General features: G+C 38.0%; 1 protein-coding gene across 1 annotated transcript; it reads left to right on the forward strand.

The window, feature by feature from the left end:
• Positions 1 to 22,741, forward strand: TYRP1 (tyrosinase related protein 1). Its single transcript, XM_039348650.1, has 8 exons — positions 1 to 160; positions 825 to 1,277; positions 5,524 to 5,846; positions 6,506 to 6,710; positions 10,270 to 10,437; positions 13,412 to 13,591; positions 17,260 to 17,406; positions 18,191 to 22,741. The coding sequence occupies exons 2-8, from the start codon at positions 917 to 919 to the stop codon at positions 18,388 to 18,390; spliced, it is 1,584 nt and encodes a 527-aa protein (XP_039204584.1). The 5' UTR covers positions 1 to 160; positions 825 to 916; the 3' UTR covers positions 18,391 to 22,741.
• The last annotated feature ends 314 nt before the right edge of the window (positions 22,742 to 23,055 follow it).

Here is a 23,055-nt window from a genome sequence, read left to right on the forward strand (position 1 = left end):
GGTTGTGCCAAACCAAATAGTTGGCAAGGCCAGGATTAGAAAGCAGATTATCCCAAACAATTAGCACTGCTTGGTTCGGGAATAAAGAAACAAGGGGAAAACAGGGGAATGAAAGGAAAATTCTACCCAGAAGGGCTCAAGACATCTGTAAATAAAAAAGGTAAAAGGCAGAGATCTTGGAAAATATATATCGGAGAGAAATTAGAGTGATAAAGTGCATAATGTATGTAATTTATATTTGGAGCAGGACTATGTTTATTGGAGCAGGAATGTTAAAACTATTAGGTAATGTAAACTATTGTTGTGATTCATGGAAAGATTTCTTGCCTGATATACTTGGAAATACAATTGGAGGATTGGGCACAATGCAATTGTGATCATTTATGTTGCGAAGAGGGAGAAGCAGGAGACAGGAGGACAGAAATATGTGGATTGAAATAGATTGATTATATAAATATAAGGATGGCTGCATGGATCTACAGCTTCTGCTTTCTCCGGGAATGATGAAAACAATGTTTAAACTTAAAGGATGTCGTGGTTCTTTTGGATTTGCAACAAGTGTGTATGCATCTTTTTCTTCAAACCCCATACTGGGGCTTATAGTGCATTGAGGCAAGAATTATTTTAAATGATCTAAAGTAACAACATTTTTAATTACTGTTGTTCTGAATGTTGATATTGATAACTGTGCACTCTGGAAGAATGTTGCATTCTGATCTCCCCCCAAAAAATTGAAATCAAGGATTCCTTTTCATTGGTGAAATAGGAGTTTATAGTATTAAACACATGGATTTTTACATCCTTTTTTTCCTCCTGTATTTCAGAGCCCCTTTTCCTACAAAGAAATTAAGAGAATATCCCAAATACCTAGAGACACAACCTTAGAGCTTTGCTTTGGTGGGATCTGAAAGTTACTATGCATCTTGCAATAGCGTTACTCCTCCTGTTGGAAGCAATTAATGCTCAGTTTCCCCGAGAATGTACTACAGTGGATGCACTGATCCAAGGTGAATGTTGCCCAGACCTGTCTCCCGGAGTGGTTCCTGGTTCAGATCGCTGTGGCTCATCTTCTGGAAGAGGGCAGTGTGTACAAGTGATAGCAGATTCCCGACCCCATGGACCTCAATATATGCACGATGGTCAAGATGACCGTGAGCAGTGGCCTCTTCGTTTCTTCAACCGAACTTGTCGGTGCAACCACAATTTTTATGGATACAACTGTGGCTCGTGTCGACCTGGCAGGACTGGTCCCACCTGTGATCAGCAGATTAATATAGGTAAGCACAATAGCAAGAAAGAGATCACATTCTTCTTTCTGTTCTACTTTTCGGATCCCTGGTGCTTCTTTCTTCCACTAATAATACTGGTGTTTGAAGAATGACTTCATGAGGTACCTGCCTGATCATCTCAAATGACAAATGTGTTGGCATGTATCTTTACATCTTTACATCTCTTGCTCACCCAAGCCTAAGTCTCTAAAAGAAAAGCAGACTTTAAAAAAAAGAAAAGAAAACAAATAAACCATAAGTAGATATTTGGGAAATGCATGGATGTTCATGAGTGGATTGGCAGTCTGGTGCTAACTTGTTTCACAGTGATGTAGTGGACCTTCCAACTTCACACTCCTTCACCATTAAAAAAAAAGGTGATGATGATCAGAACAAGAAGATCTGAGGGAGGAGGAATATAAAAATCAGAAAATATATATTTAGTTTGAAAGCTTCTTGGTAGTAAGGTCACTAGAAGATATAAACAGCAGCTCTATAGCAATATATTTCTGTTCAGGCCATTAGGGATGATTCTAAATGAGGTTTTCTATGTCTGATTTCAAGAAATGGCTGTTCATTTGTCTTTCTAATGCTACCTGGAATTTGAATACTTCCCAAGACCAAGCATTCAGCAAGATGAAAGAATGTGAGCGCAATATTTAGTAAAAAGAAGGCAGTAATGCACAGGGCTTTTTTTGTCATAGAACGCCCAGAACGGAGTTCCAGCACCTTTTGGGGATTGAACCTTGTAGGGTAGGCAAGGCGGGTTGTATGACGTGTGTGAGTTCTGGCACCATTTTTTTTTTTTTTTACAAAAAAAGCACTGGTAATGCACGAATTGAGACAATCTCCTCAAAAAACAGTAAAAGAATTTGTTTTCAACAGCATTTTGTATTCTTGTTAGACCATAAAAATGACCCCTCTGAACCCCAGCATATGATTTAATCCAATAAATAAATACTTTGTGTTGAATCAGAAAACCGAGGAAGAAGTGAGAATTCAGGGCTTTTTTTTAAGAACAGTTCTTAGTTCTGTATCCCAAACCTTCAGAGGTTACATTTGGTATGTTGGGAAAGGCAGCAGATTATCTGGATTTCTTTTGGTCAACATTCAGGCTTGTATATAGGACAGAATCCACTTTCATTCATCCTGGTGGATGATCTTTTATCAGGACCTGGATAAGAGAAGTGCATCCTTCCTGATCCTTTTGGACCTCTCAGCAGCTTTCAAGACTGTTGACCATGGTATTTTTCTGCAGCATCTATAAGATTTATGAATGGATTGCAGGCACAGCTTTACTGTGCTTCCTCTCCTTCCTAAGTGGACAGTACCAATTAGTTATGGGGAAGAAAAGTCATCCAGGCAGCTATAGTTTGATATTCTCTGTGGCGGAATGTGCACTTGCAGCAACAGAGTGGAAAGGATTTTGCCAGCTTTCCCCCAAAAGGCTTGGATCAAGAGTCATAATTTGGATGGGGAAGGAATGAAGAGGTTCAGGTTATCCACATCCTAAAATCTGTCAGGATATATTTAGGTTCAAGCAAATTAAGGGTTGGACTCAATTGGATCTCATTATCTCATCTCTTGGCTTGGACCTGACATCAATGTGTTAGACATCTAATAGACCGAATCTTGTCAAACTAAAGCTATAAATTTCTAATGTATTAAATATAGCCTGAGAGATTCTAGGGTGTGGTTGCCCCGAACCTCTTTCCTCCTCCCCTATCTAGCTCAGGACTTGATCCAGTCTCTTTCTAGGAAAGCTGTGAGCCGCCAAAATCCTCCCGCTCTGCTGCTGCAGTGCACATTCCATCACACTCTTCTATCTGTTCTTTAATATAGATATGAAGATGTTTGGAGAAGTCATTCACCAGTTTGGGTTGAAGAACCACCAGTATGCCAGCTATACATTTCTCTTCCCAACCAATCCAGGACTGGGGTGGAAGTACTAATTGGCTGCAGCCCAATAGAAATTGGATGGGTAGAAACTGAGTTTGAATCCCTGCAAAAGAGGGTTATTGTTTGTCCAGAAGACATCTGACCTTTTTCCTGCCCCAGTAATAATAATTGGGGAGATACTGTCCCTAAAATAAGAAAGCCATGACTGGGGATCCTTCTAAAGGCATAACCTCGCAGCTAATACTAGATAGACAGTGGAGGCTATAGCTAGAGCAGTGTTTCCCAAACTTGACAATTTTAAGGCATGAGGACTTCAACTCCCAGAATTCCACAGCCAGCAACGCTGGCTGTGGAATTCTGGGAGTTGAAGTCCACATGCCTTAAAATTGTCAAGTTTGGGAAACACTGAGCTAGAGAAAGCTTTGTCTGGCTTCAGTTCTTCCTGAATGAGATCCTAACAGGTCCTTTATCATGTTGACTGAAATGTGTTTTCCATGGGATTAGAAAGTTGCAGCTGGAGCAGTTTGGGAATCTCTTGCTGGCAGGTGACAGCTACCCAAGTCAAAAACAGTGTTTTTGGAGTGCCACTGTAGTTTCCAATAGGCTTCTGAGAATAATATGCATGGTGTCTGGGTAAGCTATTGCCTCCTGCTATGTGCATTTGTTGTCCCAAATGCTGTGTTTAGAGATCTTTTCCATGTGCAAATCTGGGAAATAAGGGCATGATATTTTTTACTTTATGAGTTATCTCTGTGAAATAGTTTCCTATCGGAGTTTCAGATGAAGTCTTTCAATGGGTGGACTTCAGAAGTGTAATCACAACTGATCTCCTCCATAGAAATTGTAACGAAATTACCAAGATGTTATTAAGATGTTAATAAATTTAAATGTGGCCGTTAGACATGGACACCAAGATTAGGTTGTGATTTTATAGAGAGAGCGACTGTGATGGAGATATATTGTTTTAACTGTTTTTATTAACTCGATGAAAGATCCTTCTGGAACTAGTGATATACAAATACCCCAAAGAAATACATAAAGCAGCTACATCTTACCAATACAGAGTAAAAAAAATGTTTCCAGATTGCAATGTGCATGCAAGATTTGCAGAGTGGCAAAAGTATTTTGTTGACTTTTTTTTAATGGCCTAGGTGCCAGCCCCGTTTGCTTGTTTAAGTGAAGGTAAAATGTCAATTACTATAACTTTCCCTTAGTAGAAACTTCATTCCAAATAGGCAGTGTGGGAAAGTTTCTAAAAATTGTTAACTAGTGAATGATGATAATGAAAATGTGTTTTTCATCATGCAGTGGGGATGCATTTTCTGTTGCAATGCAGCTCTAAATCTTGGTGCATCCTCTACTTCCGGAAAAAGTCTGAATTTATCATGCATTCATTTCACCCAGTTATCCTTTGGTAAGATGGGTGGCCAATTAATCTGATAAATAGATAAATTCATCAAGAGGCATTTTACCTACATCCACATTTATTCACGTTCAAGGGCGTATTAATTGATAAGCCAATTCAAGATATGAAGTGAAATGTGGAATCCAGAACCCTCTTATAATTGATGAGCTTCATTAAATACATTTTTTGGAAATTCATGAGATGATGTTAACCTATGTATCTGAAGAATGGCTCATATATCTCTTTTTGCTTCATAAATGGTATACCAAATCAAAAGCAATTGCATTAATAAAAAGACCTAAACACAAGGTATTTCCTCTGTTTGTAGTGAGGGGGTGAGGGGGTGATATATTAATTTAAAACTTTTTATTATACCATAGAAAATCTGAAAGGTTTCATCAAAAGGGTATTCCAATTCCCAGCTCCCAAAATAGTCACATTATTTATAGAAGTAAAAAAATAAAAGAATCCCTGTGGATTTCACCCCCTAGTCACTGCCGACTATGAGGGGCAGTGTTCATCTCCATTTCAAGGCTATTGAGCCAGCACTGTCAAAAACATTTCCATAGATCAGGTCAGCATGATGTCACAGAGTGCTGTACCACCGAAGTGGTACTTATTTATTTACTTGTACTTGCATGCTTTCGAACTATAGAAGCTATAGAAGCCTGCTTTAGAATCTCTGGCTTTATAATTTATAAACTAAATTGAATTAAATTATATGACATAATAGCCTATACTTCTGTGCAGTCCCAATTCTGGTTTTATATTTTATTTCAAAATATTCAAGTATTTTTATCCATCTTCTCTAGGTAGAACACCTTGTTGAAACTTAATTTGATTTGAGATCTTTTTTTAACCAGGTTGTTGATAAGCATGTGTTTTCAGTCTTCTGTTCATGTTATCATTGTTCCTTTAATATGGCTTTAATTCTATTTCCTTGATCTCCAGTTAGACAAAATCTTCTGGACTTCAGTAGTGAAGAAAGGAGAGAATTTCTAAGAGTCTTACAGCAAGCCAAAACAACAACACACCCTGACTTTATGATCGCAACAAGGAGACATGAGGAGATCTTGGGTCCTGATGGCAATATTCCACAATTTGAAAATGTGTCCATTTATAACTATTTTGTGTGGTCTCATTATTACTCGGTCAGAAAAACTTATCTTGGGCCTGGACAACAAAGTTTTGGTGGAGTAGATTTCTCCCATGAAGGACCAGCATTTCTCACCTGGCACAGATATCACCTGCTACAACTGGAAAGAGATATTCAGGTAAATTATTTGTATTTATATTCCCTAGTATCAGATCAAAGGACAGGCAAGCCCTTTCTCATTTTCAATTAAGATTGACGATGTTCCCTTGCCTAAAAGAAGCTACTGGAAAAGCTACTGTAGATCTGGGCTGTTCAACCTTGGCAGCTTTAAGACTTGTGGACTTCAACTCCCAGAATTCATGGCTGGCTGAGAAATTCTGGGAGTTGAAGTCCAAAAGTCTTAAAATTGCCAAGGATGGACACCCCTGCTATAAATAGTTAATATTGGGTGGCCTAGGCAACCTGCTGTTTGACAATTATTTAAATATAAAACCTTTCAAAATTCCCATAACCATACACATATCCTGAAAAAATCAGATTAGTCAGTTTTAGTTCAAAACATCTGAAAAGCACCAGGGACCTATCCGGGCTGCAGATACTCTGAGTATACAAGACCACTCCCGATGGATGAAAATAGGATATGTTTTTTTCCACACAAATGTCTCTTATTAGAATAAGAAGTATCATATTCAGAGCCATATATTCAAAGTTCCAACTTCATTATGGTGCTCTGCTAGAGAAGGAACTGCCAAGAATGATTTGCATTTCCCTGTGAATTGTGTGGTTCTGTCTGCAACACAGCATGGTTCATCATGAATCCCATATTCTATCCACCAGGATATGCTACAGGATCCTTCTTTTGCCCTTCCTTATTGGAACTTTGCCACAGGTAGGAACAGCTGTGACATCTGTACAGATGATCTCATGGGATCCAGAAGCAGCTTTGATGACTCTCTTATCAGCCCCAACTCAATCTTCTCCCAGTGGCGCATCTTGTGTGAGGCTATTGAAGACTACGATGTATTGGGAACCATTTGCAACAGTAAGCCTAGATTTGTAGTACTATTTAGCTGCTATCACAGTTTCCTTAAGACTAATAAAGATATCAAATATGGAACCTAGCAAGCTTAATTTTATCTTTACCTCAAATTGTACACATACACCCAAAATGTTATATATTTCATTCAGAAGACATGAACACTTTTTATCATTGATCAAGATCACTGTAATGTGAAACACTTCCAGTTTTGGATGTTGAGGAAAATTCGGCTTTCTTCCAAATATATGCCTAGTCTAATGAAGGGGAGAACTAGGAGTGACATGATAGCAGTGTTCCAATATTTGAGGGGCTGTCACAGAGAGGAGGGACTCAACCTATCCTCCAAAGCACCCAAAGAAGTAACAGGTGAAAATATATCAAAGAGAGATTCAATCTAGAACTAAGGAGAAAATTCTTGATAATGAGAACAATTAATCAGTGGAACTGCTTGCCTCCAGAAGTTGTGGGTACTCCATCATGAGAGTTTTTTAAAGATGAGATTAGATAGCCCTTTGTCCAGAATGATATAGAATCTCCTGCTTAACCAGGTGATTGGACTAGAACAGGGCTTTTCAACCTTTTCACCCATTGTATCACTTTTAGGATATGGCAACATCCGAGTACCACCAGTTGCCTAGCAAGGTGTCAAAAACTTGATGACCTCCCCCCCAAAAAGGAAAAAAGTGATAAAGTACAGGTAGTCCTCGACTTTCAACAGTTCACTTAGTGATTGTTCAAAGTTACAATGGCACTGAAAAAACCCATAGCTGAGCAAGATACTTGCCTGCCCACCTGGTAGCGCTCTTCCTCCTGTCTGAGGTTTTCATTGTTGTGAGCATTTATGTTGAGGATTGGCAGCAGGGGTGGGGTGGGGAGGGTGTTTGGTTTTTATTCCCCCCCATCTGCTGGGTGGTTGCAACAGGTTTTGGTCACTTCACATGACCCTGGGACACTGTGACCGTCATAAATATGAATCAGTTGCCAAGCATCTGAATGTAAATCACAAGACCCTGGAGATGCTGCAACATTCCAGCTGATTGGTGCTTCTTCAGGGCTCAGCAGAAGCACCAGGATCAGCGCCGAGCTCCAGCTGGAACCTGGTGCTGATCCTGGCACTTCCACTGAGCCCTGACAGTCCCAAAAAGCGTCGATCAGCTGGAAAGCGGCACTGATCCTGGCACTTCTGCTGAGCCTTGACAAGCTCAGGCTTGTGCAGTGCTGCCACTGATTCAGCTCATTCCCCTCCCCTGCTATCACTTTTCTAGGATGGTCGTGTACCACCTGCCAGGTGCCAATGTACCACAGGTGGTACCCATACCACTGGTTGAAAAGCCCTAGACTAGAAGACCCCCAAGGTATCTTCCAACTCTGTTGTTCTGTATTCTCTAAATTTCTTCTTAGGCTGCAAATAATGAGATGTTTGGCAAGCTGCATTCCATTACCCTGGTTAAACTACTTTTTGCCTTGCTTTTCTTGTATAAGGATCTGAAGATAAATAGAATCAGGTCATGCAACCCATCACCCAGCAAGAAGAAAAAAGTTTCTTTGATCTGTACAGAAACATAGACTACATGCCCCCTAACGTCTGGCTTGTCTTAAAGTATATTTAATCTAACAATTTTTGTCACTTTATTTATGTGGCTGCTTCAGTGTTTAGAATAGAGGAAGTCCTTCTTAGTCAATGACTCCATTTTTAATATTTTTTCCCCAACAACCAAGACCTGTAGGAGGTGAAGTAATTATATCATTATATTACATGTTATATATTTCTGATGATATATTTATGGCTTTTGCTTGGTTGGGCTTTTGGGGAGTGGTAACCTTTTCTTTTGTTTGTCTCAATTTGCAAGAAATCTCACTTCTAATTTTTATCTATTTATTTTGGTGATTTGCTCTTGAGTTCTTGAACAAACTCAGGGGATTTCAAGATCCTGAAAAAAGAGCTTATGGGTTGCAGGCAGATCCACATTGCATAGCCCTAGGTTCAATAAAAAAAAAGTAGACATCTCACAGCTCAGCAATTTTCATCCCATTTTGTAAAGCCTTCCTTTCCTAACAGAATAAGCACATGACAAATATTATTTAAAGTATTTTGTATTGAGTATTCTGTAAAACAATACTATAATGTCAGATAATATTATTTTTGCCATACTGAGAAGATGAGGGAAAGTAGTGGCTTGCAAAGCCAGTCTATGGGTATCTTAACAGATGTTAATCATTCTTATTTCCAGGAAGACTGTCTCAGTAAATGTGAATAGTTATGTATGCATGTATGTATGCATATATGTATGTGTGTGTGTATATGATTGTTGCTGAAGGCAGAATGTCTAGCTTTTTTCTGGGACACATTGGTTTGAGATCCACACTTGGAGGTCCCAGTTCAAAAACATGGACAGAGCTCAAAAGAGAAAGTGGATAGGTCCAGAAAAAAGCCATTGGTTTTATTAACTTTAAAAATATCTTAGCTGATATGGTTCTTCCCTGTGTTAATTTTTTCCCCACTACTTCATTAAAAGTTACAATTTTGCAACATTTTGCAGAGGCTATATGTGCTGTGACCAAGAGGTTGAGGGAGACAAATGGGATTCTAGCCCAATGTTTCTCAACTGTGGCAACTTTAAGATGGGTGGATTTTAACTCCCAGAATTCAATTGAAGTCCATCCTCCTTAAAATTGCCAAGGCTAAGAAACATTGCCCTAGTGCAGGGACTCTTCACACTTGGCCCTTTTATGACTTGTGGACTTCAGCTCCCAGAATTCCTCAGCCAGCCACACTGGCTGAGGAATTCTGGAAGTTGGAGTCCACAAGTCATAAAAGGGCCAGGTTTGAAGACCCCTGTCCTAGTGTCTCAGCATTACATCTGTAATCTAAGCCATTAATTTAATTAATGGCAGAGGCAAAAATTAAATAAGAATCTTTCTGACTCAATTTCTTAAAAGTAGGTCTTAATTTTATATATCACAATGATTTCTATTACGCTTTATATAAGCCTAAATGATACTGCTGTCACCCTCCTTCTACTACCATACAAGAGCTCCAAAGTAGCAGAGAAAGAGATCTATTCAAACTAATGTTTTGTGTTTAAGTGATTCAATTTACCCTCTTCAAACGTACATAAAAACCAACATACCTTCTATATATCAATAGCTGCACATTTGGAATTTTATAGTTTAATTTACAGCTCATACATATTGGGAAACAATGTATATGCAAATTAATACCATTTATTTTATTTTATCCAGCCTGCTTTGGGGGAAACCAATGCATAAATAGAGTGAAATAAAGTTCCAGTTAAGGGAGAAAACATAACAATTGAGCACAAGCAGATCATGTATAAATCTCCTATATATTTTCTGGAAAAATAAAAGGACTTCAGCAGGTTAGGTAGTAACATGCAACATTAACTGTGAGTAGTTCTTAGCTAAAAAGGAAAAATATGGGATTTTTTCTCCCTAAAATGCCTTCCCTGCATTATTTCTTAGATTATGAGATTAACCTGATAATCCATTAAATCTTATTCCCCCTGCCTCATGCCTGTTTTTTTTTTTTTTCAAATGTCAGGCACAGAAGGTGGTCCAATTAGACGCAATCCAGCTGGAAACGTAGCCCGTCCCATGGTGCAGCGCCTTCCAGAGCCTCAGGATGTTGCTCTTTGCTTAGAAGTCGGATTCTTTGACACGCCTCCATTCTACTCCAATTCAGCAGACAGTTTCCGTAACACCATAGAAGGCAAGTCACTCCAAAGCAAACAAATAAACTCTTGAAGCCAAAGGTGAAATCCACCATACTCCTAACCCACACTGAAGTGGGTAAAAACTGTTCAAATCCTTTTGTGGGAAAAGAAATGGTTTAGGACAAGGGGTAGGCAACCTTGGCTCTTTTATGACTTGTGGACTTCAACTCCCAGAATTCCTGAGCCAGCATGCTCTGCTATCTAGGAATTCTGGGAGTTGAAGTCCATGAGTCATAAAAGAGCCAAGGTTGCCTACCCCTGTGCTAGATCATGCCCAACTGGCATTCAATCCAACCAAACACAAATGATTAAATCTGAAAAGGAACTGCCAGTTATTGGTGAAATTAAAGCAAATGTTGGCCTTATCAGCATCAGCAGCAATACTATTGGAGGCTAAGATTTACAGTACTTTGTCCAGGAAATGATTTTTTTATTATTATTAAATACTTCAAAGCATAGCATATTCTTGATTTTATTAAAAGCAGTGATATTCTCAAAATGTCCATCTCTCTGCATATTATATTATATTATACTTAGAGGCCATACACATAGGCAGAGGAATATAGGTCATAGCAAATGTCTTATCCATCATTAGATCATGATTTATCAAGCCTCAGGGTAGCCCACCCCTAAGAGGTCCAGGGTCAAATGGAAACTCCCAACTTTCTGGTGAGCCCAGGAAACCATTTTGAGATGTCTCTGGAAAATGAAAGGCTAAAATTGGGGGTTGGGGTGGGGTTAAATGTGGAAATGAGATGCACGCTGCTAGAATTCCCATCCTTTAAGTTACACACAAACTTGTGCGCGCATACACACACACACACACACACACACACACACCATTTCAGAAAGTAGGCCCAAAATAGTCCTCAGGGTTACTTTAATGTAAGAATGGGAACATGACGTTTTAGGGAGATAAACTACTACTGTTGCTATCCTTCAAACCCTGTTAAGACTTGAAAACCCCTTTGAAATGCTGCTGCTGAAATTCTGCTATTTTGCCACCAGGTTTTGGTAATATAATCTTAGTTTTATAGTAGGCATCATTTTTTATTGTGCAAAGTGGACTTTACTAATGTACAAAAAGCATTCTAAATAAAATTAACATGACCTTTCCCAATTCATTAAATTAAGCGGCTCCGCCAATCAACTTTGATTTAATTAAATAAGTTGACTGAATACAGTTAAATATAATATGGGCCCAACTGGACAAATCATTTACACAGGCCCAGTTTAGGTGATATACTATCCTTATATTAAGATATGGAGGCAAGTCAGAAAAGAACCACCGACAGCAAACAATTCAGAAACTCAATTCAGCAGAAGAAATACAGGTAGTCCTCGTTTACTGATTGCTTCATTTAACAACATTGGCTTTTTGTCTCAGAGGAAAATTATCGTGGTTAGTCTAAGCCATCATAACAGGCATGTCCATGGGTATTTTTACTTGTATCACATTTGGAGAAGTCCCATTCAATACAGTATTACAGCTTAGTATTTGACATGATCAAATAGTTCAATACATTTCACCTACATTTCACCTACAAGACTGAACGGTGAAAATATATAATCCCGTACCCTATTTCAATTGATGAGAATGTCATCTTGTCCTCAATCCTACAAAAAAGATAAGTATATCTGGGAAATAATTGGTTGCATCATCTTTCCTTATGTTATTGCATATTTAGAATAACATTTTGGTACAATTAAGCTGGTTTCTGCAGTTAAAGTGTACCAACACCTGATAGGAGAGTGTGAACTCCCAATTATTAGTTAAGTATGCGGGTTCTGGCATTTTGCTTAATTGCTTTGTATTTACTAGCATTGAACAACATGGATATTTTATTTTTAGTTTTTTTTCTTTTCTCTTTTTTCTTTTCTTTCTTTCTTTTTTTCTTTCTTTCTTTCTTTTTTTTTTTTTGCCAAGACATGGCAAACATCAGAACATCAATAGCAAATGGAGGAGAGGTGGAAAAGAAAAGGGCTGAGAAAAATTAGCACAAAGTTATTTATGTGGATTTAAATTTGGCCACAGGCACTTCAGTTGAGTGGAGCATTTTTTTTATATATGTATCTGGTACTGACTATTTTTTGGTCTCCTATAAAAACTCTTGAGCTCCTGATGAGAGTGAGCAGGAGAATATTTCTCTCTCTTTCTTTCTTTTACTCTCTCAGATTTTGATGAAGGCTAAAAACATAGTCAGCACCAGATACATATTTAAAGACAGAGTTTTAAGAATGAGAAATATCCCAGAACCTAGAAAGGGCTGTTCCACAAGTGCGTTTAAAAAAAAAAAAGCATAGTAATATTGCAAGAATGAATTTGCAAGGAATTAATATACAGGATGCTGGATACACTGTACTAAATACTTAATTTTATTCACCCGAATTACAGCCACCTAACTTCATCCTATCGTTAGGCTGAATAACAATTGAGATTCATACATGCCAAGAATCTAGAATGCTAGAACAGTTGGGTTTTTCAGAAGCCCAAAGTCACTTCACACATGGAGAACTGAAAAAAATATCTTGTTTGCTGGAGAGCAGAGGAGCACCCACATTTATTAAATGCATACAATAATACAACTATATTATTGCCAATTTGATACAAAGTAATTGTTTTATTCAAAGATGGAAAGCACATTCTCCCTCTTCCCTTCCTCATCACTTTCCATGTCTTCCACCTCATTTAGTGCAACAAACATCTGAGCCCGGCATATTGTAATATGTTGCTAAAAATCACTAATCTCAAGTTTATCTGTTCTTGGGAAACAAGAAGTTATATCAGGGCTATGGGATGATCCGTTTTTTTATATGTATAATTGGCCTAGCCTTTTCGCAATGCAATTTCTGCGAAGAAAATCAAGACAGTTTTCTGATGTTATGCTAGGCAGGATTGTGCTTAGCTAGGACAGGCAAGAGTTCCAGAATTGCTTCTCAATTGTTCCTCTTCTTTATTCCTATGTCCAGGCTACAGCAATCCTTCAGGAAAGTATGATCCAGCAGTGCGAAGCCTTCACAATCTGGCTCATCTCTTTTTGAATGGAACTGGAGGGCAAACTCATTTATCCCCAAATGACCCCATTTTTGTCCTCCTCCACACGTTTACAGATGCTGTTTTTGATGAATGGCTGAGAAGGCATAATCCTGGTGAGATGTCTGAATTTATGATATTCCTCTGTATAAAATCCGAGGTACAATCCATACCCAACACAATGCTTGAGAAGATGCTAAGATCCCATTGCAGCAAGGCAACCAAATGCAATATCATCCTTTCTCTCTTCTTACTAGAAGCAGAATAAAATCTAGTCCCCAAAAGGAATTACTGTATATACTGTTGATAAAGGATAAACCATACCAGAAGATCATAAGCTCTTCTGGTATTTCCTTGTATCAGCAAATCCAAGAAACAGAAATACTAACATTTTTTGTAATCTCCTAACTTCACGAATGTGTAGCTCTCTGTTTTTCCATCTCCCAAAAGAAAAGCAAAACAATACACATTCTGTTGTACTGTATACATTTGAAGATAATCTTTAAAAAAAAATCTTATGGCAACACTCTCTGTGTGTTTTAATAGCAAGTCAGATGGCATTTCTTTATTTTATTTTATTTTATTTTTAACCAACAAAACAAAGCAAAATATAACACACATACACACACAGTATATACTCCTCCCCCTTTTTTTAACAGCGATTACATAACGGCAATCTTCTATTATTTACATTTTCCCCCTTATTCTTCTTTAGAATATTTGTCCTTATTGCCCCGTTGTTTCTTATTTACATTTTTCTTCCTTCATATTCTACTTCTTACTAAGAATAATCCATATTATTATTATTATACATTATTATACACATATTTTCACTTTTGACCTTTCCATATTTATTCTCCTCTATTATTTCTAGTCTCCAACCAGTCATACCACTTGTTCCATGTTATATAGTACTCTGTGTCTTCCTTTTCTTTTATCTCTTTTGTTAATTTGTCCATCTCAGCACAGTCCAGGATTTTTCTTATCACTTCTTCCTCTGATGGTATATTCTCATTTTTCCAGCACTGTGCATATGCTATTCTTGCCACCGTTATTATATGTAAAATTAAGTACCATATTTCTTTACTATATTTTGTGTTTAAAATACCCAGCAAAAAGATCTCTGGTTTCCAGTCTACGGGTTGGTCTATTATTTCTTCGATCCATCTTCTTATTGTAGTCCAGTATTTTTTCGCAACTGGGCATGTCCACCATAAATGATAATATGTTCCATGTACTTTCTTACATTCCCAGCATGTTGGTGAATTGTTCTGGAACATCTTGGCAAGCTTTGCTGGTGGAAGATGCCAAATGGCATTTCTTAATATTCATATGACTGTTCATTGCTGCAGGAGAATTCCTTAAGTTCATGCCATGCTTTGCTGAGCAATAACAGCCAAAAGGAACTGGCACCATAGAAGTTAAATGGTTCTTTGTGAGTCTTGCAGAATAATAAAATGATAATAAAAAGAAAATTGTAGAGACTGTACCATGAGAGCAACAACTTTCAACTGCACTGAAAGATAGGAAGGCATGATGAGTCTCACAAGATTATGTCAGCAGAAAATTAATACAGTAGTTGACTAAGAACTTGCTCAGTTTTATTCATTGCAACCATGATCAACGTCCAAGCCTGAATATTCAGCATGAATAAATTTTCAGCTTCCATGAAGCAAAAGTGACACTTTGTGAATATCACAAATATTCACAAGCCGTTGTGGCGCAAGTGATTAGAATGCAGTAATGCAGGCTACTTCTGCTGACTGCCAGCTGCCTACAGTTGCCAGTTTGATCCTGACAGGGCTCAAGGTTGACTCAACCTTCCATCCTTCTGAGGTCAGGAAAATGAGAACCTAGATTGTTGGGGGCAATAAGCTGACTCTGTAAACTGCTTAGAGAGGGCTGTAAAAAGCACTGTGAAGCAGTATATGAGTGCTATTGCTAGTCATGAGTGGGGAAAATTCCTTAAAACCAGAATAACAACCTGGATTTCAACTCCCATCAGTTTCAGTCTTCATGGTCATTGTCAAGGGGTTGTGGAATTGATGCTCAAAACATCTGGAGTATATCCGATTGACCATCCTTACTTTAGAATGGGTTCTAGATTACTTTTCAGTACAAAAGTTCTGTGGAAGGTTCACAGGGAGACTCCAAAGTATAAGTTCAGATTTTCAGATGCTTTAAGGCACCTGAATGGTTTAGAAATACACACACACACACACACACACACACACACAATTGCAAATCTTTGATTCACTCAACAAACAACATTATTATAGAATATTGAGTGGTCCTATCTGTGAATCTATTCTAAGCTTTGTGTGGTTTTGCATCTATAGAAGGATGTGTATATATATATATATATATATATATATATATATATATATATATATATATATATATATATATATATATATTGTTTTCTGAGGTTTTCGCGGGTATTTGTATGTAGGTCTTTGGTTGTTCGGGTTTTCTCCCACGTAAAATTGGAAGTGTCTTGGCGACGTTTCGACGAAGTCCCATTCGTCATCTTCAGGCTGGTGCTTTCAGCTTCGTGCCTCGAGCACGCCCCTAACCAATCAGAACACACCTCCACCCAATCAGAACACAGCCAAGCTCCCACCCAATCAGTTCATACCCCCACTGGCAGTTAAAAGGAAGAAACAGCTAAGACCACACATTGCTGCTCGAGGCACGAAGCTGAAAGCACCAGCCTGAAGATGACGAATGGGACTTCGTCGAAACGTCGCAAAGACACTTCCAATTTTACGTGGGAGAAAACCCGAACAACCAAAGACCTACATACAAATACCCGCGAAAACCTCAGAAAACAAATATATATATATATATATATATTTCCCCACCCATGACTAGCAATAGCACTCATATACTGCTTCAAAGTGCTTTTTACAGCCATCTCTAAAAAGTTTACAGAGTCTCTCACACCCTGGCGGTCCAGCCCTGATGATGCCGGCAGGTGACGGCGAAAGCTTGGCGTTTTTAAATTAAACTTTTTATAGTTTTAATTAATACCTTGGTCTTCATTTTATTTTGGATATATATATATATATATATATATATATATATATATATATATATATATATATATGTAGGTCTTTGGTTGTTCGGGTTTTCTCCCGCGTAAAATTGGAAGTGTCTTGGCGACGTTTCGACGAAGTCCCATTCGTCATCTTCAGGCTGGTGTTTTCAGCTTCGTGCTTCAGCTTGCTGCTCGAAGCACGAAGCTGAAAACACCAGCCTGAAGATGAGGAATGGGACTTCGTCGAAACGTCGCCAAGACACTTCCAATTTTACGCGGGAGAAAACCCGAACAACCAAAGACCTACATACAAACACCCGCGAAAACCTCAGAAAACACACACATATATATATATATATATATATATATATATATATATATATATATATCAGCATGAAACATTGATTCAGGACTGAAAGCTTCACTTTATTTGCACATCACTCTTGCCTCTATTAATAAAATAATTCATAGATTTTTCAGTCCATTAATTAACCAAATAACACTGGAAGCCAGGGAGTATTAGGTGAACATTATGTTTGGTCCCATAGTCAGCCTGTTAAGATTGGATTGGGCATTTTTGTCCATCTATCGAGTCCTTCCCAAAGACCTGAGGTAGGCAGATACTGCTGTTTAATCTAACATTTCGTATTGTTTTATCTGCCACAAATAATGTCAAACCTGAAAACCTATTTAAATATTTAATTCCAAGTTTTCAAATTGTAATAGTTACTTCCTTTTCTTTAGATAACTCAACATACCCACTAGAAAATGCCCCCATTGGACACAACAGACAGTACAATATGGTACCATTTTGGCCTCCTGTAACCAACGATGAGATGTTTGTTACAGCACCAGAAAACCTGGGCTACAGTTATGAAGTTCAGTGGCCATGTAAGTTATGTATTTTTTCTTTTCATCATGCAGCACATTTTTTTTCACTTAGATCAAAAGAAAATGTACTATTTGCAGATATATCATGTGCAAAATAACCATCATGGGTTGTACTGATTTTTGCAGCTGCTTTGACTTGTTTGAACCATTAAATACTAATCAGGCTAAGCATCAAATACATGGTTTTTAAAATTGGAATATCTTGGTTGATCTGTTTAAGAAAAAATATTTGATAAATGGTGAATGCTCCTTTTTAGAATCAGCAAAATACAGCAAATAAATCTACAAGACAAATCAATTAAAAATTGCAATGTCTTGATTTGATGAACAGCCCGATTTTTAATGACGAAGAACAAATTCTCTGAGTTGACTACATGATATTTTCTAGTAATATTACCAAAAGCATTCATTTCATTTCATGAGTTTATATTTCAGAGTAAACAGCTAAAGGTTTGAACTGAATTCAGACTCTTATAGGATGCATTCCATCAATTCAGTATTTCAATTGGCTAAAAAAAGAAAAAAGAATGGTTTTGGGAACTGGGCAGCTTAGAAATGCTTAGAAACAAACAACACATAAATCCTATGATTTTAGATCTATGGCAATTTAAGGGGACATTTTTTAAAAAATAGCTATTTCTAGAGGGATAAGGCTCCAGTCAATAAGATTCTGAAATTATTGGAATAAGGTTCATTTCCACATTGTCTAAAAATAAATTCCCAAGTGGGTTAACCAGCATACAAAACTGAAACTCTCTTTGTGTTTTTCCCCCATTTCTTTCAGCTCCAGCTCTCCATGTGACTGAAATCATAACGATTGCAATAGTTGCTGCTTTGATCCTGGTTGCAATTATATTTGCGGCTGCCTCTTGTATTGTATATTCTAAGAGACAGGAGGAACATCAGCCACTTCTCACGGATCATCATCTGACATATTCAGATGATTATGACAGCATTCCAACTCCGAGGCAGTCAAATGTGTGAAGATAAGTGACTTATCTGCATTTGATGGCATCTGTTGTGTCTGATGCAAGCTTTCAAAAAAGCACATTTCAGAGTGAGAAAAATCTTCCTTTATTAGTATTTATATCTCAAATCCATATTCTTTCTTAGACCGGTTCAACGTTTCTGCTGATTTCACCCACTTCAATCCTGTTCTAATCTACAGTATGTTCACATTATAAAAGACTAACAATGAATATTTTACAGAAGATAAAGTAGTTATTAAGTGTGTATTAACTGCTTTTATGTGGAAGATGGTGCAAAAATTAAGTTTATGCTGATCTTGTTCTGAGAGCCAGTTTGATGTAGTAGTGAAAGCATCTGGCTAGAAACCAGATCATGAGTTCTAATCCCAATTTAGGCATTAAGTTAGCTGGCTGACCTTCGTCAGTCACTCTCTCTTAGCCCTAGGAAGAAGGCAATGGCAAACCACTTCTGAAAACCTTGCCAAGAAAACTTCAGAGACTTGTCTAGGCAGTCTCTGAATTGGCCATGATTGAACAGAAGGAAAAAAAAAAACTTGTGGTAAGATATCACAAAATACTACTAGCACCAAGGGAAAAGCTATCCTGTTTTTTAGGATTCAGTCACGAGTTAGTTTCTCTCTGTACACCTCAATAGCAAGCTAATTCTAGCATCTCAGCAACCTATATCTATGTGCTTTTCTGGAACTATGTTTATATTGAGATATGCCCAAATAAGGCTCTGAGCATTTTTGGGAAAGATTCCCTCAAAGAGATATTAATATTGTAACTCCTGAATCCCAAAGATCCATCCACATCCATCCATCCAGGTTAGGCATTTGTCCAATCCACTGATTATATCAAAGAAGATCCTCTCAACCTCCTCAGGCTGAACAAGATCCCTGTGTAAGAGGTTACCTCACTCATCATGCTAGATCACGCCCAGCTGCATTCAATCCAACCAAACACAAATGACTAAATCTGAAAAGGAACTGGAAGACATTATCTAGAGCGGGGGTCCTCAACCCCCTGGGCCGTGGCCCACTATCGATCTGCAGCCTGTTCAAAACTGGGCTATGCAAATGGCACTTTGCCCATAAGCACTCTCTGTTCGTGCGAGTAGAGCTTCATGTGCAAGCACAAACTCTGCCAGCCGCTCACACCAGTGGAGCCGTGTGTGCATGCGAGTGTGTGCATGCCACACACACACACACGGGCTTGGCCGGGCCACCAATCTGGAAAGGATGGGGACCGCTGTGCTAAAGTATGTCTTGCCTTTCCTGCCGTAACATATCTAAGTAATTCTGAGCAGGTTCATTGGACAAAGATGTAATAAGAATGCAGAACTATTCATACTTTGCCATTCTTATCATGACAGTGGAGGCCCAAATCTGGATTCAGTCATATTCACTCCAGGATTCCTTTGCCAATATCATTCCAGGCAAATCTATGGTGGCTTTATTCTCCAAATTGCCTCAGTAAATCAAAGGCACCCCCCCTTCCCCAAGGATAAGCAACTGTAGAGAGGCACATGGGAGCAATCTTGTCCAATGCCCTAATCATTTCTATACAGGTAGTTGTTGACTTAAGACATTTATTTAATACCCATTCAAAGTTATGATGGCACTGAAAAAAGGGACTTATGGCCATTTCCCACATTACAACCACTGCATTGTTCCCACAATCACATCATCAAAATTCAGGCACTTGGCAACTAGCTTGTGTTTATGATTTTTGCAGTGTTCTGGAGTCATATGGTCGCTGTTTGTGACCTTCCCAAGCGGCTTCTGACATGCAATGAGGAAGCCAGAGAACCCAAATTGGCTTAATGATTCACTTAATGACCATGACAATTTGCTTAACAACTGTGACAAAATTCATTTAATGATCATTAAGCATTGGAAGTTCTGGTCCTAACTGTGGTGATAAGCTGAAGACTACCTATATTCCAAAGATATATGATGAAACTGTCTTTAAAATCACTGGAAAAATCCCCAAATGCATTCAGAAAACCCCCAGGATCCATCAGATATCTGGCTTTGTACCATCTGAACTAGTCTCCCATCTTCCCAGACATAAAGAGTACCAACAATCTAGAACTTGATGAGAAAATAAGTTTACTGCAGCACAAAACTGATATAAAAATATAATCCATCCTCAGATTCTCTACTGTGATCTAACACACACCTCCTTGCGTGAACTGGGATTTAAGATCAGCTGGGATAAACCCATAGTTGCAAAAGAGCCCCAAATTCCCAAATCCCTCTGAATATAGCAGTCCCAGAACAACGAATATGACAAGATGTTTTGCGGGGGGGGGTTGTTTTTTATTCAGATAATCTGTGCCTTTTCAGAGGAAAAAAAATCATTAAATCAAGCACATTCTTAAACTGTAATATGAACCATTACTTTGGCTGTTGAGAAAAAAAAGAGAACACCCATAGCTTTTGTATGTGTGCTACTTATTCCTTTGCTTCTATTTCACTTTTCCTTTAGAACCTCAGGGCTGTATATACTGTATTTCCTCTTCCCTTTTCCCCCCATAACAACAACTCTTTGAGATACTTGAGCTGAGAGAGAGAGAGAGACTGGCCCAAAATCCTCCAAGGTTTTCAATGGCTAGAGTGGACTACAACCTCGGTCTCCCCAGATTTGTCAACAGATATGTCAACTCGCGACATCACGTGATGTCACGTGATGTATTGGGACTGTTTTGCCATTGCCGGCAATGGGGTGGGCACGGCTTCCATGTGACACATCCAGCCCGTGGGCCAACAGTTTGACACCCCTAGTTCAAGCTCATTTAATTTTGTTCTGATATCAGTACATCAGAGATCAAAGGTTTCTTATTAACCCTACAACATTTGATCTGCCCAGAGAAGAGCAATTTTAGTGGGTTAGCAGCACAGAAAATCATGTGCTCATTAATTCTGGTGGACAGAATTCTTGGCTTTCCTTAGTTATGTTGGCTGAACCATAGCGCTGAATTGTCGTGTCGAGTTTATGCACAGCTGATATAATTTCCAGTTTTGAGGGGAAGGGGGTTGTTCCCTCTTCCTGGGTATAGATTTAATTATATTATTGTGATTATATTCCACAGCTAGTCTACGCTGAAGTGAATAAGTTCTGCTAGGTTCAGTTTAGTTAAGTTTAGCATGGATCAGCACAGGGCAGAACAATAAGAAAATAGTTTCTTGGATTAAAATTGAACTTAAAGATGGTAATATTTGCATTGTTCTTAAATAAATGGTGTGAGATGTTAAAGTTCATACATGATTCAAAGGGATTGTGAAGTTCAATGATATTTATAATTCAAAGAAAACAGGGCTTGCATTGTGTATGTGCTGTCAAAATGTTACATTTCTGATGATTAAATAAAGGACACAGATGGAGAAAATAGATGATAGAGAAATATATCAGAGAGTGTAAATATTTATATGAGGAAGAGCACTGACTGTGACATTGACCAAGAAGCATTATATTTGATATTTGGGGATCTCACTGGCAGTGATATTTCTTAGAAGTATATATTAATTGCTTTAAACACAAGTCACATACTTTCTCTTTTGCCATCATGAAGCTACCTGACTACAAATGAGCAAATAAGATCTACACAGTTGATTTAGCCCCGGGATTACAAGCCCAAGAATGAACAATTGTTTATCAGTTGTTTAAGTGCTCCAGATTTCCTACAAGGAACAGGCTAGCTGGCAATAAAAGTAGGAGCTTTTTTATTTTTTTAATAAAGGAAAAATCTTCATCATGATCCAGTCAAAGCCGGGAATAAACAAGATGGCGACTGCTTTAGAAAGAAGGTTGTAAAATCTTCATCAAATAGCTGAGGAAATAAGAGGTTGGCAGATATAGCTAGATATAGCTACATCAATTTTGTAATGGAATAGGGTTGTCTTAGGGAAAACTTCTCCCAATTACATCTGTCTGTCCCACCAAATCCAACAGAGAGACAATGCTTCTGGTTCCAATAGTTAGGGAGCTACATTTGTTGGGCTGTAGGCAATGAGCCTTTTCCGCTGTGACCCCATATTATGGAATATCCTCCCCATCTTGAAGTGAGGCTGGCTTCATCATTTTTGACTTTCCAAAAATCTCTCAAGACCTGCTTGTGCCATCAGGCCTAGGAACCCCAGGGCACTAGTGAATTATTGAGGTGGCTCTGTTATTATTTACATCACTTCAACCATTTTTTTTCTTTTTAGCTTGTTTTTATATGTTTACAACAATAATAACAACAATAATTGTTTGATAATTAGTAACTAATTTTTTTAGCCTGGTTGTACACCATCCAAAGTCACTTGCTTTGTAAAATGGATGGCTATATAAATTAGACAATAAATTTGACAATAAATAAATTGCACCCTTATTCCCATTTTTCATTTCCATGTGTTACTTAGTGACATTTTCTCAATATTTCTTAACATGTACATATAACAATATTGGAACATTTGGAAAAGTTAGGATTAACTTTTCCAAACTAAATATTTTGGATTATAACTCCTTACAATCATGCTAACTGCTGTGGTTAGACAGTAGTTTAATCAAACATAGTTGTCACGAACCAATTCCAGAAGAGACTGGAATAAATTATTTTCATTCGCTGAGAAAATACACCTTAAAATATGTATGTTTCATTATTGTTCATGTAGGTTTCATGTATTGCCAAGTG

Source organism: Crotalus tigris, unplaced genomic scaffold (assembly GCF_016545835.1).
Source record: "Crotalus tigris isolate CLP2741 ecotype Arizona unplaced genomic scaffold, ASM1654583v1 scf7180000018167.688565, whole genome shotgun sequence".
In the NCBI taxonomy this organism is placed as follows: domain Eukaryota; kingdom Metazoa; phylum Chordata; class Lepidosauria; order Squamata; family Viperidae; genus Crotalus; species Crotalus tigris.